This window comes from Cannabis sativa, chromosome 3 (genome assembly GCF_029168945.1).
Source record: "Cannabis sativa cultivar Pink pepper isolate KNU-18-1 chromosome 3, ASM2916894v1, whole genome shotgun sequence".
NCBI classification, from domain to species: domain Eukaryota; kingdom Viridiplantae; phylum Streptophyta; class Magnoliopsida; order Rosales; family Cannabaceae; genus Cannabis; species Cannabis sativa.
In genome coordinates, this window is record NC_083603.1 from 70,336,062 (window position 1) to 70,352,154 (window position 16,093).

The 16,093-nt window shown below is 35.0% G+C and overlaps 2 protein-coding genes across 4 annotated transcripts in view; both read right to left on the reverse strand.

Annotated features, from left to right (window-relative positions):
* Positions 1 to 3,384: 3,384 nt before the first annotated feature.
* LOC115710183 (isoaspartyl peptidase/L-asparaginase 1) lies at positions 3,385 to 7,015 on the reverse strand. Its single transcript, XM_030638526.2, has 5 exons — positions 6,932 to 7,015; positions 5,099 to 5,329; positions 4,629 to 4,862; positions 4,210 to 4,296; positions 3,385 to 4,066 (listed from the first exon to the last, which is right to left on the reverse strand). Exons 2-5 carry the CDS (start codon positions 5,258 to 5,260, stop codon positions 3,596 to 3,598), a joined length of 954 nt encoding a protein of 317 aa, XP_030494386.1. The 5' UTR covers positions 5,261 to 5,329; positions 6,932 to 7,015; the 3' UTR covers positions 3,385 to 3,595.
* A 1,462-nt stretch (positions 7,016 to 8,477) lies between these two features.
* LOC115709669 (uncharacterized) overlaps positions 8,478 to 16,093 on the reverse strand; it is a 28,768-nt gene continuing 21,152 nt past the window's right edge. Inside the window, exons 14-24 of one of the 3 annotated variants that reach the window (XM_030637829.2) lie at positions 11,853 to 11,989; positions 11,596 to 11,755; positions 11,322 to 11,501; positions 10,967 to 11,083; positions 10,677 to 10,832; positions 10,227 to 10,394; positions 10,006 to 10,118; positions 9,639 to 9,762; positions 9,461 to 9,556; positions 9,320 to 9,382; positions 8,478 to 9,232 (exon numbers count right to left, since the gene is read on the reverse strand). In XM_030637829.2, the coding sequence (XP_030493689.2) occupies positions 9,206 to 9,232; positions 9,320 to 9,382; positions 9,461 to 9,556; positions 9,639 to 9,762; positions 10,006 to 10,118; positions 10,227 to 10,394; positions 10,677 to 10,832; positions 10,967 to 11,083; positions 11,322 to 11,501; positions 11,596 to 11,755; positions 11,853 to 11,989 (1,341 nt within the window). In that variant the 3' untranslated portion in view covers positions 8,478 to 9,205. Of the gene's footprint in view, positions 9,233 to 9,319; positions 9,383 to 9,460; positions 9,557 to 9,638; positions 9,763 to 10,005; positions 10,119 to 10,226; positions 10,395 to 10,658; positions 10,833 to 10,966; positions 11,084 to 11,321; positions 11,502 to 11,595; positions 11,756 to 11,852; positions 11,990 to 16,093 lie in introns of those variants that run through there. The other 2 variants (XM_061112248.1, XM_030637832.2) reach the window with 2 other exon arrangements.

A 16,093-nucleotide genomic window follows, 5' to 3' on the forward strand; every position in this document is an offset into this window, starting at 1 on the left:
GTCTAAATTTATTTTAAAAACTTTAATATGAGATAAATATAATTGAGTAAACTTGAAATAATTGAATAAAATAATAAAAAAAGTAATAATATTGTATAGATTTTAAACTTCAACTTCAATTTCTAAATATAACAAAAATTATTAACTATAAAGTCTAGATTTTAATTTAAACACTAAAATGTTCAAACTTTAAATACAAAATAGTTTGACTAATAAATATAATTTATGTAATATATTATATACACTTTTATTAAAAAAAATATATTAATCGATTTAATTCTGTTTATTCGGGTTAATTTGGCAGTTTAGAATAATTTGTAAATCACCCAATATATTCATTGAGCGGTTTGGATTTTCATTGTATTATTTCGGGTTGTATTTTTTGTCAGTTTATTCGATTTAGTTTGGGCGGTTTATTCAGGTTGGACGGTTTGTAAATTTTGTTGAACACCTCTATTCACCATGGCGTTTGATCATATTTCAATATCCACGCTCTTAATGAAAGCACCAAACTATTGACCTCAAAAAGTGATCAACCGACAGCGGGGTCATATAGATCTGATGCTTGCCATGTGTTTGCACAAATAAGAATGAAAAGCAATAAACAATAGATTTGTTATAGAGGTTCGACCCCCTTGTGATAGCGGGTAATGACCTACTCTCTTGTTAGTTGTATTTATACCGAGGGAAATACTATCCAGATCAATATAGATGGAATCTGCTATAGCACCCTTAGGATTACAACGTATGAATCAATAATGGCAAAACTCAAGTGTTGAGATGTTGCCAGGGCAGGCGTGTGAGAGAGGAAGTGAGGAAGAGAGAGAGTTTGTCAAACACTTAGAGCTTGGAGGCAGGTTTCAGGTTTAGATGCAACTTAGGTTTCTAGGCTAAGGTTAAGGCCTTAATATGTGAGGCCTAAAACCTTAGATTACAGTTTAAATGCCTTACCACTTGCATAGTTTGTTAGATATTTACAAAAGACTAAATTGCCCTTGAATCTAGATATTATTCAACCATTCTGTTGGGCTTTTAAGGCCCAATTCGCAGCCCATGTGTTGATGTCCACGTATAGAATTGCCCAGGAAACCCTGCTAAGCCCCCCTTGGTCGGTCAGGTCCCTATGTAGGCCAGGCTGGCTGGCCATGGTGCAGAACTAAGGCTGGCCGGCCATAGGGCCGACCACCCGCTCCTGAGAGAGAGCTAGTCTGTCACTTGATGCATGTTTGAGTGACGGGATCTCCGTTTGTTTAGGTGCTGACTTGGCCTTCCTATTGGTGAGTTGTACTGCCACGTGACACTGATTTTTCCCACATAAGCATGCCACGTCAGGAGGACAAAAATCAAGATAACAGATCATATTGATGCACTTATGGCGAGACATAATGTGGATCATAGTATTGTTGATTATAAATCGCCATGTTTCCAAAGAATGATCTGGAAATTAAAGCCACAACTAGGAGAAAAAGTTAGTAACAAGAAAAAAAAAATGCATAACAAATTGAATAAAATAGTCTCCAGCAACGACATTAAAAATTTGATGTATGTCGTTTACCACAACAAATTTACTAATTTTTATTTCTATATTGCCAATTACTTCATTATAACGTAAATACAGATTGATCTCACGATGACTATTATCAATTTATTATTCAAAAAATAGTAACAAGAATCAATAAGGAGAATTTTAATTATGAAGATTAAATAATAAACTAAAAAGTAAATAAATATAAATATTACGCTATTAAGAAATAGTTAAGAGTCAATCTCCACCGTCAACAATCATTCAAGATCAATAATAATAAAAATTATTCTAATTTCTCAATTAAACTATTAACCCCGCATAAACGCTGAAGCAGTCAATTTTTCTAATCTCTCTATTACAATTAATCAAGGCAAAACACTTAATAATTAAATCTTTTACAAGCAATAGATCCACGAATCATACAATCTATTTAACCTAGAAAAAATATTAAAATCTAGGTCACAAATCAATAAAGCATATAATTCATTTAACTTAAATTCTATTTTTCATCACAATCAATAATACATTTGACATTACTATTAATTTCAAACTATCACTCTACTTAGAATCCTAAACTATTAGATGAGAAAAAATTCTAAGATGTTAATAGAATAATGCAAAACTTTAATTAGTTGTACCCCTAACAAGAATTCACAATATTCATAGCATTCAAATAGAAAAATAGAAACAATTTAATATGAGAGAAATCAAGAATAACAATCACAAATCAAAATTCATGTTTTAGGGTTTTAAAATAACCCTTAACTATAAAAAAATACTCCAAACTAATCATTGTAATGAAAGTCATAATAAAAAGTAAAATATTAAGAAGGAGAAAAGAAACTATAATGATGAACAATTGATGACGTGATCTTGTTCTTCTTCTCTTTCTCCCTCTAAGTTTCTCTATCAAAAACATAATCTAAAAGTTGCTAAAAACGAACCCTAAAAGTCCTATTTATGCCCCCATAAAAATTTATGATTTTTTTTGAAAAAAAAAAAGATAAAAATTGAAGAAAAACTATAATCACGTCCTCTCGCCGCAGCGAAGGTTGAGGCTTGCCACAGCCATGACTTGCTGTCGAAAAAATTCTACCGCGTGTTCAGATTAATATTTTGGTCGTAACTTTTTCAATACAACTCAAATTAGATAATTCAAGATGTTTCGAAAAGTTGAGAACGAGATTTAAAACTTTCATGTGTAGCTCCAAGTTCAATTCTGCTTCTAAGGTCGTCAAAATTTGCATTTAAATTCTGTCTTGTAAAACTGAACTTGCCGGCTTCTACTATTTTTCACTAAAATGTGCTAAAATCTCTCCAAATGACTCCAAATGCATGACTAGTCTTCTAAATATCTTAACAAATTAAAATCACACTAATCAATAATTTAAAAAATTAATTTAAAAATATTAATATATAAATTGGTCATATTTATAAGACAAAATATCAACTTATCAACATGCTTGAGTGTGAAGCTGACAAGACACCTCGAGTAGATGAGCTGCGAGACGCCTCGAGCAAGTGGCTGCTAAAAGGCCTCGAGCAAGGAGCTGACAAGAGGCCTTAAGCAAGAGGTTGTCGAGATGCTCACATGCGGAGAATGTCACCAACACCCTCTCTTCAGGCTTGAGGCTTCAAGTCTTCACGCATTAAACCTCATAGCTTGCATTCAGGGCCAAACCACCTTAATTTTCTCGACAATATTCTGTTAACGGGGCGTTTTACTTGGCTAATTCGGAAAGCTTGCCTTACTAATTTTCGAGATTAACAATAATCTCTTGAGTACAAGTTTAAGATCTGTCTGACCCATTTATCCTTATAAATAAGGCATTATCTCCTCCATTAAAGAGTTTAGGATCTTGAAAGAAATACTAGAGCTATAAAAACTCTATTATTAAAGCTTATAAAAATACTTCATGGACCAAGGCGTTAAAGCACGCTAAATTTATGTCCTATTTTCTTTTCTAATCTATTTTTTTCAGCTTAATCTATCTACACATCATAGGTAATACTGTAGTAACATAATTATTAAAAATGCAAGATTTATTAATAGTCAAATTATCATCGATTCTAGATGTCTGGCCATATTCCAATTTCTTCATAGCCATCTTCAGTAGCACAAGCTCGGAACATGCCCATTGTATTAAAAGGCATTGTCACTTCTCCTGTGGCAGAGACAGCAATAAGGCCAGCAGTCCCTTTTGGAACACTGTCCACCGCATAAGCTGCAGCATCCTTAAGAGAAAGCCCTTTAAATTCCATGAGAGCTGCAACATCCCTGGCCACTGTGCCTTTAATTATGGCCTCGCCTCTGCCCGTGGCAGAGACCGCACAGAGCTTGTTTGCATAAGTTCCTGCACCTATTACAGGAGTGTCCCCAATCCTTCCCCTCATCTTGTTTACAAATCCACCAGTAGATGTTGCAGAAGCTAAATTCCCATCATTGTCAACGGCCACACATCCAACTGTCCCTTGGCTATCCCCATTTGAAGTTAAGTTCTTATTGTTCACAGCTTTGGAAGTTGGTTCAGTATAATCAAGCTGTGTAAATCAATGATACAAGTTACCACATCACTCGAGTTAAAATAATGAAACTAACTGTACTTTCTAATCTACTAGAGCTTTAATGATGCACATGTAAACATGATATAAGTACTATGATTGTATTTAAACAACAAATATACCTGCGTTCTATTGGCTTCTTTTGCTTGCTTTAGTCGTTCGATATTTTCTGGAGTAACAAAATAGCTTGAGTCTACAGTCTCAACTCCCTGAAAGTTGCACAAAAACCATAGAAAAAGGATAAATAATTATAATTCTAGGAACAAAAGAAGCAAAAAAGATAACAAATATATACGTACACAAACATTTACAATATGAACAAGTGGAGACCATACTAACATTGACAAGCAAATCTGGTAGGTGTCATTTAAATTTGTTTTTGATAAAAGAAAGAACATAGGCCGTTCCTCTCAAACTTGTATTGCCATTATTCAAGGTCATACAGAGTCTTGAGTTTGTCCTCATGTTGCATTTAGTGAGTTATTACTATGTGTGAAAGAGAGAAATTTCAGGGAAATCTAGGAAGAGTTACAGTACTCACTTGTTCTCTTGCAAAGGCTTCTGCTCCATCAAATGCAAGGTAAATATGAGGAGTTTTTTCCATAACCAAACGTGCCAATGATATAGCATTAACAACAGTTTTGAGGCCAGAAACAGCTCCACAGTTCTTTGTGTTTCCATCCATAATACTTGCTTCCATTTCAACTTCGCCATTGCAAGTTAGAACAGAGCCTCTACCGGCATTAAAGTGTGGATTGTTTTCCAATTCACGAACCTACATACATAGATCATAGATCATGTTCTCAGGAGATAAGAGTTCTCAATTTCAATGTATTAAACATACTGAAAGACCCCTTTTTACCATCTAATACTTTTAAAGGAATTATACCAGATCAAAGCATAGTCTAAATTTGAAAATTGGGGAAGTAACTGAGTATGAGTTGAGAAGAAGAAAGCCCAAAATAAAGACCAAAAAAAGAGGTTGAGGTTAGGGAATTTGTATATGTATACCACAAGTTCAACAACGTCCAAGACCGGGTTTCCTGCTTTGAGAGCTTCAACGCCGATCTGGAGGCAATAATGAAGGGCATCCTCACGTGGCTGTCGACGCTCCGCTGGAAGAGAGACAGGGATGTCGCCGGCGCCGCCGTGAAGTGCTATGGCCCACCCCATATAATATATATAATGCTTTTCTTATTAGAGAATGGTCTGCCTCTGCTTATTAATATGAAAGAAAATGAAGTTTAAATGGGTGAGCAATAACCACTTCGGTGTGTAAGTGTTGGAGGTCCTGGGTTTGAGTGCCGATAAAACATGATTATAATATATAAACGCTTAAATAAAAAAAAAGAGCATTTTACAAAAATACTGGATTTGAGGTAACACTTTTCATTTTTACTACCACACGGCAGAATTTACATTTATACTGTCCTCCCCCTTTTTCTTTTCTTTTATACTGTCAATATCAAAACAAAAGTATGAGGCCTCCATCTTTCACAATCACATACATAACCATCACAACAACACCAGGACAACCGGAAAATAACCATTAATTCCGACAAGATTGAGCAAAAGCAGTAAAATCGACGTCAATAAATAATCATGGCAAAACAACGGTAAAACAACACTAAAACAATCAAACAAAACAAAAGAAAAAAATGATTAAAAAAACAAACAATCTGCTGCACAACTTCAACACCAGATGCAAAATCAACTATATTTGCAAGTCTATTCCTAGAAAATTATAATAAAAAAAACTACTAAAACAACACTGAAACAACACAAAAACAAATGAAGCAAATATAACTACTTAGAAAAATATAAAAGAAACACACACCTCAAAACTCTCTTGTGAGTGAGCTCGTCAAATGTATTTATAGGAGAACCAGAATAAAAAACCACAAAAATAGTCATAGAGAACGAAGAAAAAATGTATTTATAGCCTCCATCTTCCACACTCACAGACAGAACCACCACAACAACACGAGAACACCCAGAAAATACCTATTAATTCCAGCGAGATGGAGCAAGGGCAGTGAAATCGGCATCAAATAAATAATCATGAAAAACAACAGTAAAACAATACTAAAACAAATAAAAAAATAAAAGAAAAAAATGATCAAAAATTAACTATGTTGTGCACATCCTCAATACTAAATGCACTATATTTGCAAGAAAATTTTGGAAAATTAGAACAAAAAAAAACGACACTAACTCTTATATTTTCAAAAAAATGTAACTAAGAACTTCAAATAATTAAAAAAAAAAAAAAAAAAAAAAGAAGAAGAAGAAGAAAAGAAAAGAAAAGAAGATGAAGAAGAAGAACTGAATATGAAAAAAAATAAAAAATTTATATGTTGATGGAGAATAATAGAGAGAACTTGAGGAAGTAGAGAGTGAAAAAAATGAAGAAGATGATGAATAGTAAGAGAGAATAATGGAGAAGTGAGATTAAAGTGAAAGAAATGAGTTTTAAATATTTTAGGTGACATATTTTTATCATCAATTTTAATTAAAAAAATATATGTCACTAAAGTGACAACACAAGTCACATCACACTTTTATACCTTTAAATTATAATATAATTTTAATTAAAAAAAATTAACAAAAAAAAAAAAAAATTCCACTCCCACACGTTTTTTACAGTTTATAATATATATATATATATTTATTTAATGTAATAGGCAGATTGTGACAAGTAAAAAAGTATAAAAAGTAAATAGAAAAAAAAATAGTACACATAGTATAAAATATACAGTAAAAATGTAATATTTTCCTTATAGCAGTAAAATTAAAATAAAATAGAAAAAAACAGTATGAAGTGTAAATTTTCCTAAAAAAAATGGTGAGGTATGATTTCCGAATTGATAGAGCAAAAAGTGTCCGTTTTCTCATACAATAATGTTTGTGTGGAATTTATAGTGAGGGGCTTTTTTATCTTAAAAGCAATGGCAAAAATAAATTTAAAAAGAAAAAAAATACTTGAATTGGAGATTTCTATTTTCTTAAATATAAAATAAATTTTGTATTTTTAAAATAGACAAATAGAATTCAAAATTAATTTTTTAATCAAAATAAAACTTAATAATAATATGATTTAGAGGTGTTATAATAAAATTAATTATATTTTTTATATTTGTTCGTATTAGGATTTGTCTTCAAGTTAGTTATATAAAAAAATTATCACAAATTGAGTTCGTCATATTTTTACTATTTTAGAAAATATAGCATCTATTTTATCATTTAATAAAACAATAGATCCAATTAATAACTTTGCAAAATACAATTTAAAATAATATTTACCCAAACTAGTATTATGTCTATAAATATTATTTTTTATTACAAATATATATCGTAACTAAGTAAAATGCATATTATTTTTTTCTTAATTGTTTTAGGGACAGTTGCCCCTAGCTTCTATGTGGTTCTAGGAGTGTAAATGGGTCTGGCCGGATCCGATCCGGTTATGATCCGAACTGATCCAAATCATGTAAGGATCTGCTCCGCCCCGCTAGATCAGATACTCGGATCGGATTAGATTCGATCTGAATAATCTGACCCGACTTATTCGGATCGAATCTAATCTAACCCGACTCTTTTTTTTTTAAAAGAATTTCAATACTAACTTATAATTTTATATCCATTTTAATTTTGTATTAGTATTATTAAATACAATAATATGTTTAATATTGACATGTATTAATAGATTGTGTAAAGATAATATACTTTTAATAAACTCTACCCTAACACCAACAACGGGTCGGGTCCGGGTCCAAGGTTGGGTCTGGGTCCGAGTTTGGGTTCGAGTCAGGGTCTTGACTCTGGGTCCGGGTCCGGTCCCGGGTCCTGGGTCCAAGTCTGGGATCGGTGTCCGGACCAGGTTCAGGACCCGGTCCAGGTCCAAGTCTGGGTCCGAGTTCGGGTTTGGATCCCGGGTCTGGGTCCCAAGTCAAGGTCTCAGTCCGGTCCAGGTCCCAAGGTATTCGTGTCTGGGGTCCGAATCTTGAATTAAATTTTTTTTTAAAATAATTTGAAATTGGGTCGAATTAGATCCAATCCATAAATAAATTAAGCGGGACAGAGCGGATCTGATTCAAGATCCAATAAGTATCCGAATGTTTCGAATCAGAAGATGATCCGTCGAATCGAAACTCCAACCCGCTCTAACTAAATGGATCTTTTTGACATGCTTATATGGTTTTACTGTGTGAAAAATGTGTCTAATTCCTTAAAATAATATATTGTATTTGGTGGGGAACTATGAATATGGAGTGAAGATTCAACATTGTTATCATCGTCACCTAAAAACTATTTGCAATGTTACCTACCAAACCACCGCTTTTTCTTATCTTCGATTGAGACAATCTTTTCTTGCTATCTTTCTATTTCCTTTTTTTTTTTTTTTTTGGCTACACTTTTAATTCTGAAATTCAAAATGTTCCTTTGTTGTGCAGGATGATTGTGCAACAGTTTGAAGTTTCAATAACATCTTATCGTTGGAATTGGACGATATTATATTGTTGAAAAAGATGTCACGTGTTGAGTGTTTGTTTGTATGAGAAAGAATAGATTAGGTTATGTCACTTACAATGACGTGAGTTAGCTATTTGCGTTTCATTCAATCTTAATTACATCTAAATTTGATATATAAATAAACTCAAACAGAAAGAACTACACATTATATGATTGATGAGTCTATGATCATCACTATTAGTCATTAACATTATGAGTATGCATGTGTCACACGAGCGAAAATGAAACCCACCTCTTGGATGGTGACCTACAGTAGTGCGCTCGTAGTTTGATTTCGATTCCTTGCTTTTGACTCAAATTTGGACGGCAGAATTATCTTTCTGTTTTTCACTTTTTTTTTTTTTTTGCATGTTTTGAGAATCTTTTCGGAGTATTTAAGTAAATTTGCTCTCATGTCAGTAAAGTTTGACACAATTTTCTAATTTTCAGCTTTATTTAATATTGCATTTCACATTTCATGATCGATACAGGAAGCTTCTTCTTCTTCTTTTTTTTATTTTTTTGTTTTTGTGAGCTTATAACAATGTTATAGGTCCTTGAATCCTTGATGTAAAGATTCCAGAAGATTCACAAGGGCTATTGAAACTACAATTGCTCTGCGTCAAGAACACCCTGATCAGACCAAAAAAAGAAGTTAGCCTTGTGATAGAAAATTCAGTTGCGTGAGGAAATGAAATCCATTAGTACTTGAGTATGAACCTTTATGATCATAATGGCCGCCTCTTTGTGAAGAACTTCATTATACTCTTTACAAGCAAAGCTCTGCAATGTGGGAAGGTTGAGAAGCTAAAATTGAATAAAGCATATTAAAACAGGTAGAGGAATTAGAATGAAGCTAACTTGAACACAGTGCGGGCAACCAAAATCTCCTGAGCAATGGCAAGATATGAGAAGCTCCAGAGCAGCGGTTAACAGCTCCATGAAAAAGGGTTGAACCTATTAATCATAAATCACATGCAGAGTTAAACAAGTTTTGAATAAGGTATTAAGGCAATTTGAACTGTGTTCCATGATTCACCTGTACAGAGACACCCGTGCCTCCCGGATGTTTATCATATATTAAAATTCTCTCTGGAAAATAACGGGTATCACGAGGGTTTGCACATTCTGGAGCCAAGTCTGACGAGTCACATATTACACGCCTTGATATAAAATCATGACAGTCAAAGTTAGATTCACAAGTGGTTTAGAATATAAAAGTAAGAACATGAAGCCTGCCTTGAAGACTTTTTCCATCCTTTTTGAGGTAGAACTTCAAATTATTAATATAAAATTGTTGTGATAGATGATAAAGAATGAAACAAACCCAAGCTTTAAAACAATGTGAATTCAACTTGAACAAAGATTAAAGTTTATCATATAAATAAGAATAATTTGAAACTTACAAAGGCACCACATTCAAAAGGGCATGAGAAGCAGCATGCAAGCCTGCACGAAAGTTCAAGTTTTTCTTCACAACATCTAATTTCGTTGACTGTGGAACCGGAGCCCAAACTGCCTGTGTTATTAATGGAAAACAAAAATACGATAACTTTTAAATAGAACAAATGACATACTAAAGTACGTTTAATAAAGCCAGCAATGGTGGTCTATACTTGAAATGTACCTGTGACATGTATGAATACTTAGGAAGTGAGAAGTCAACTTTATCCAATATTTCTTTAGATTTTTTGCACACTCTAAAGAACCCAAACCAAGAAGTTGTCACTTTGCAAGGATCTGCTCGGGCAGCTGTTCGTGAAAACTGGATGTGTGAAGACTGAGCCGGATATGCCTAACAAAAGTAGAAATCAAAAAGATCATCATCCTGAATTCAAAGGTGGGGAGAGGTATCTGCAAATGCTAGCGTAAGTAGATAATTTAATATGGATAAATAGCTATTTCCTTTTCGCATTATGTGTAGTTTATTCTAGACTTTCTCCCAAATGGATGATCTCCCTCCTCCTTTCGAGAGGTTTTGGATAAGCATAAAAAGGAAAAAGGAAAACATTTACATCAATGCAACACAACAAGGGCCAACATGAATAAGACAATTAACATTATAAGCCTAACTTACGATGTTACCAGCAACAACTTCAATATCTGTGCAATCTCGAGGTTTTGTGTAATAGTTCAAGTCAGCTTCTTCACACAGAGCAGTCTTACTAGATAAGTTCAACTGTCTGACCAAGTATGACTTTCCTTGGTGTAAATATACACCACCTTCGTATACCTGAAGGATAAGAAATTTGAAAAAAAAAAAAAAAAACAGGTGGGTGCTCAAGATCTGAAGTTCTGAACAGTATCATGCAGCTTTAAAAAGATTTCAAAATAATTTGCAAATGTACATAAAAATCACTTTGCTACCTGAAAGAAAGCCTTGCTTTCCTCAATCTCTTCAAGGGTTTTTCCTGTCTTTTGGTCTATAACATCATACATTTCAGTTTCTATTGCTCGGATACTAACTGAATGTGAAGGCATTTTCTGTATTTATAAATATTCATTTATTGATATATTGGAAGAAAACAGAAGAAAATATATTAAAAACAAAAAATTAACAAGTAATGCAGCATACGCATTTAAATACCAAAAAAAAAGCCATAGCCTAGTGGACTACTTCCTCCCTCTAAAAAAAAAAACCATATACAAGGTACTATATAAATCAAATCCACTAACTCAAAGAGAAGAGGAAAAAAAAGGCTAATAGCAAACAATAACATACCTCATGCCCAATGTAATTCCACATTTTATTCAAGGGATCACATGATGGATTAGAACTTATGTATCCTTTATTTTTTAGAGACACTATGGCACTGCTTAAACCAGCATCAAAATACTTTTCATCATAAGGCAAACTCAAGGGATGTTCAAGAGCAGCACAGACCAAATGCTGTTCAAGAACCTGCTAGCACTAAAATTATAACATTAATATGCGTAATCTTTATCAATTTCTCCCAAATAGGCAACAGCGAAAGTTAAGGTTTAAAGAGCAGAACCTGCTGGTTTCGAGCATCAATGTGACAGCATTCTATTGGGCTCCCAAAAAACTTTTTTGGATTTTTCATAAAATATTGATCGAGAGGACCACCATATGCAACATATACAGCAAGAGAATCTCTTTCTCTTCTCCCCGCCCTGCCAGCTTGTTGCCACATGCTAAAAATATAATCATAACAGAGTTAGACATGAAAATAAAATTGACCAGAACAAAAAAAAAACCACAGAATGGTGACAGATAAGAGTCACAACCTACCTAGCAATGCTACCAGGAAAACCTAGATGCAGAGTTACATCAATATGCCCAACATCAATACCCAACTCAAGGGCATTTGTAGCAACAACCCCGCAAAGAGCCCCACTAAAAAAATCTCTCTCTATAGTCCTCCTATCCTGGATTGTTTGTCAGCCACAGTGCCAGAAACAAATAAGAACATATTTGGTTCCATATATGAGGCAATCTTGAACTAATAACTCAAGAAAATGATGCAGATGAGCATAATGGATGTATTAAGAATACAAGCAAGCTGATATAGCGTGTTGACACTTTAATTTAGTACCTCAGAATTTATAGTTTGTTAGTGTTTCAGAGTTTATTTTACTGAACTTATGAGTTCTATAGTTTTGAGGGAGTCATTGGAGAAAGCAAAAGAAAGTAAAGAAGAATAGAGAAAGAAATAAATTTAATGCAAAATTAGCTGCCCGCGTGGCAACGGCTATCTTTAATGTCACGGCGCCAATGGAGTCTGTGAAGTCAGTAGCTAGCGCAGCGACAGCCAGTGTTAGTATCGCAACACAGAACAAACATTTTCAAAAACAGAAAACTGGCTTATTTGCTTACTTTTCTTGCAAATTTCAACTTAGGCTATAAAAGAGATTGAGGAGAACGACATAGGGGAGACTTTTAGAGATAGAAACAATTTCCTAAAGCCTAGAGTGAGAAGGAGAGGCAGGAGAATCAAAACCTTGAAGATAGGAGGAGTTTCTACCTAGAGTTTTCATACTTTACTTTCTAATTGTTATGCTTTTCTTGGAACTCCGTGATGATGCACTTAGTTATGATATTTTGCATGGTTTACACTAGTTTTAGCATTGTAGAGAATAGTGAATAAAATTGTATGTTGTATTTCATAAAATAGTATATATTTATATACAAAATTAGGAAATTAAATGAGAAACTGCTAAATATAATTTACCCTAATTTTTACAACTAATATTCTAACACTCCCTCAAATTGGAGCATAGATGTTAATCATGCCCAACTTGTTACAAAGATAATCAAGCCGCACCCCATTCAAAGTCTTTGTAAAAATATCTCCTAATTGTTCTCCAGTCTTCACATATCCTGTTGAGATCAAGCCTTGTTGAATTTTCTCACGAACCAAATGACAATCAATCTCAATGTGCTTAGTTCGCTCGTGGAACACGAAATTTGAGGCAATATGAAGAGCAACTTGATTATCACTGTTAGATATTAAGTGTATATTAGCTGTAAGAGAGTTAGATATTTAGTAGATATTTAGTCTCCTAACTCTGTATATAAATATGTATTATTCTATGACATCAATACACAATTCGAATCACTATTTTCTACATGGTATCAGAGCATTGTGATTCAAAATTCGAAATTCGAAATTAGGGTTCTGAAAAAAAAAAAAAAAAAAAAAAAAAAAAAAATTAGGGTTTGAGTTTAGGGTTGTTTTCGAAAATCCTATTTGGAGTGAACATCTTTTCTCACCGCCCACATAGGAGGACTGCCCAGCCGCCGATCTACAAAACCCCGAAGTCCGGTCGCCGGATTCCTCGCGCGTGGGGCTCACGCGCCGCCTGAAGCTTCTGCGCGTGGGGCTCACGCGCCGGCGCGTGGAGGCGCGTGTGACGGCGCCTTCGACGGCGTTCTGTTGCCGATTCTTCACTGGGTTCTTCTAAGCCCACTCGCATCTGTTCTAGGTTGTAATTCGGTATTTGTTTGTCTTCTTCGTGTTTGGGTGTTCATTCCTTGGTGTTCTTTTGTTCTTTTTCTCTGTCCTTTGTGTTTGTTTTTGAGATTATGGCAGAGATAAGATTAGATTCAAAATCAGTTGTTGTTTCTGATGTTGTTCCCGTGATGTCTAAAATCACGGATCATAAGTTGATTGGTTCGAATTATTTGGAATGGAGTAAGACGATTCGACTGTATTTGAGGAGTATTGACAAAGATGATCACTTGACTGACGATCCTCCTGAAGAAACAAACGATTCAAGGAAAATATGGCTCCGTGAGGATGCTCGCTTGTTCCTTCAAATTCGAAATTCTATCGATAATGAGGTAATTAGTTTGATTAATCATTGTGAATTGGTTAAAGAACTAATGGGTTACTTGGAGTTTTTGTATTCTGGCAAAGACAACATATCTCGCATATATGATGTTTGCAAAGCTTTTTATCGCGCGGAGAAACAAGATAAGTCTCTTATGAATTATTTTATGGCTTTCAAGAAAACATATGAAGAACTTAATGTGCTATTACCGTTTAGTCACGATGTAAAAGTTCAACGGCGCCAACGAGAACGGATGGCTATTATGAGTTTTCTTGCGGGACTCTCATCCGAATTTGACTCGCAAAGTCACAAGTTCTCTCTGGTTCGATGTCTCCTCTTTACAAGATGTGTTTACTCGTGTTCTTCGCACAGACTACCTCTTCAACTCCTCCGAATAGCGCCTTGGTGAGTCGTAATAATTACGCACCGAAAGAAACTCTACTCCAAGTGGATTTAAAGGAGGTAATTCACAAGGACCACGATAACCGCACACCAAATTCGGGAGCATCATGTGCAATTATTGTAAGAAACCGAGCCACACCAAGTTTGAGTGTAGGAAGTTACAATTTAAGAATCGACAACAACACTCGCCAATATTGCAAGCACTAGTGATGCATCCGACAAATCGGTCCTTATTTCGCCGATGAATTTGCCAAGTTCTCAAGGTATCGTGAAACACTTAAGTCTTCATCTTCTTCGTCATTGCGATTGCCGAATCGTGTAACTCTAATGCATGCCTTCTTTCCAAATCCTCAAAATGGGTCATTGATTCGGTGCCACGGATCATATGACAGTAATTCCGTCTCTTTTCCACTTTTCAGTCTCATAGTCCCACTTCTGTTGTCACCTTAGCTGATGGGTCAACAGCTTCTGTTCTTGGATCTGGCACTATTGTTCCTACACCTATGCTATCTTTGTCATCAGTCTTACATTTACCTGATTTGTCCTTTAATTTACTTTACGTTAGTCAACTCACTCGTAATCTAAATTGTTGCATCTCATTCTTTCCGATCATTGTTTGTTTCGGGATCTTGTGACGAAGAAGATTATTGCTAAAGGACATGAATTCGGTGGCTTGTATGTTCTTGACCCACTTCCGCCAACCTCTATTGCTTGTTCGAGTGTTGCTTCCGCTTTTGAGGCTCATTGTCGTTTAGGTCATCCATCCCTTCCTTTGCTCAAGAAAGCTGTGTCCCCAATATAGTAGTTTATCTTCGTTAGATTGTGAGTCATGTCGGTTGCCAAACATCATCGTGTTAGTTTGAGTCCACGTGTCAATAAACGTGCTAGTGTTCCTTTTGAGTTAGTTCATTCGATGTTTGGGGTCCTTCTCCTATTTTGTCTCAACTGGATTCGGGTATTTTGTTACTTTTGTGGATGATTATTCTCGTGTAACTTGGTTATATTTAATGAAAAATCGTTACGAGTTGTTTTCTATATTCGTGCTTTTTGTCTTTGAGATTCAAACTCAATTTAATGTATCTATTCGTACTTTGAGAAGTGATAATGCCAAAGAGTACATGTCTGCTCAATTTCAATCTTATATGACCTCTAATGGCATGCTTCATGAAACTTCTTGTGTTGATACGGCACCTCAGAATGGTGTTGCAGAACGTAAAAACGGACATCTTCTTGAAACCGCACGTGCTCTCTTGTTTCAAATGAAAGTCCCTAAACCTTTTGGGCCGATGCGGTTTCCACGGCATGCTTTCTTATTAATCGCATGCCATCCTCTGTTCTTAATGGTGCAATTCCATTTAAAATTCTTTTTCCTAATAAGTCATTATTTCCAGTTGCTCCGCGAGTGTTTGGTAGTGTTTGTTTTGCTCGCGATGTCCGTCCATCTGTCACCAAATTAGACCCTAAGGCACTAAAGTGTGTCTTTCTTGGTTATTCTCGTCTTCAGAGGGTATAGGTGTTATTGTCCTGATCTCAACAAATATCTTGTTTCTATTGATGTTACTTTTGTAGAAAATACACCTTATTTTTCATCTTCCACTACTTCGCTAGTCGGGGGAGGATGATGATTTGTTGGTTTATTGTCACATCCTATGCGCCCGCTACATGTTACGGCGGGTCTCTAGTTCCTTCACCTGCCTCGGTCGTCACCCCCACGGTGTCTACACCTCCACCACCTCCACCACCTCTACCACCTCCACCACTCCCTCGGCCTCCTATAGTGTACACCGGGCGCCCCCT

Bases quoted from the DNA above. Each gene is read 5' to 3' on its own strand.
- LOC115710183 (XM_030638526.2), bottom strand. From the start codon at position 5,260: ATGGGGTGGGCCATAGCACTTCACGGCGGCGCCGGCGACATCCCTGTC. The intron at 4,863-5,098 runs GTATACATATAC...CTATGTATGTAG, and splicing joins TGGACGTTGTTGAACTTGTG to GTTCGTGAATTGGAAAACAA. The intron at 4,297-4,628 runs GTGAGTACTGTA...TGCAACTTTCAG, and splicing joins AAGCCTTTGCAAGAGAACAA to GGAGTTGAGACTGTAGACTC.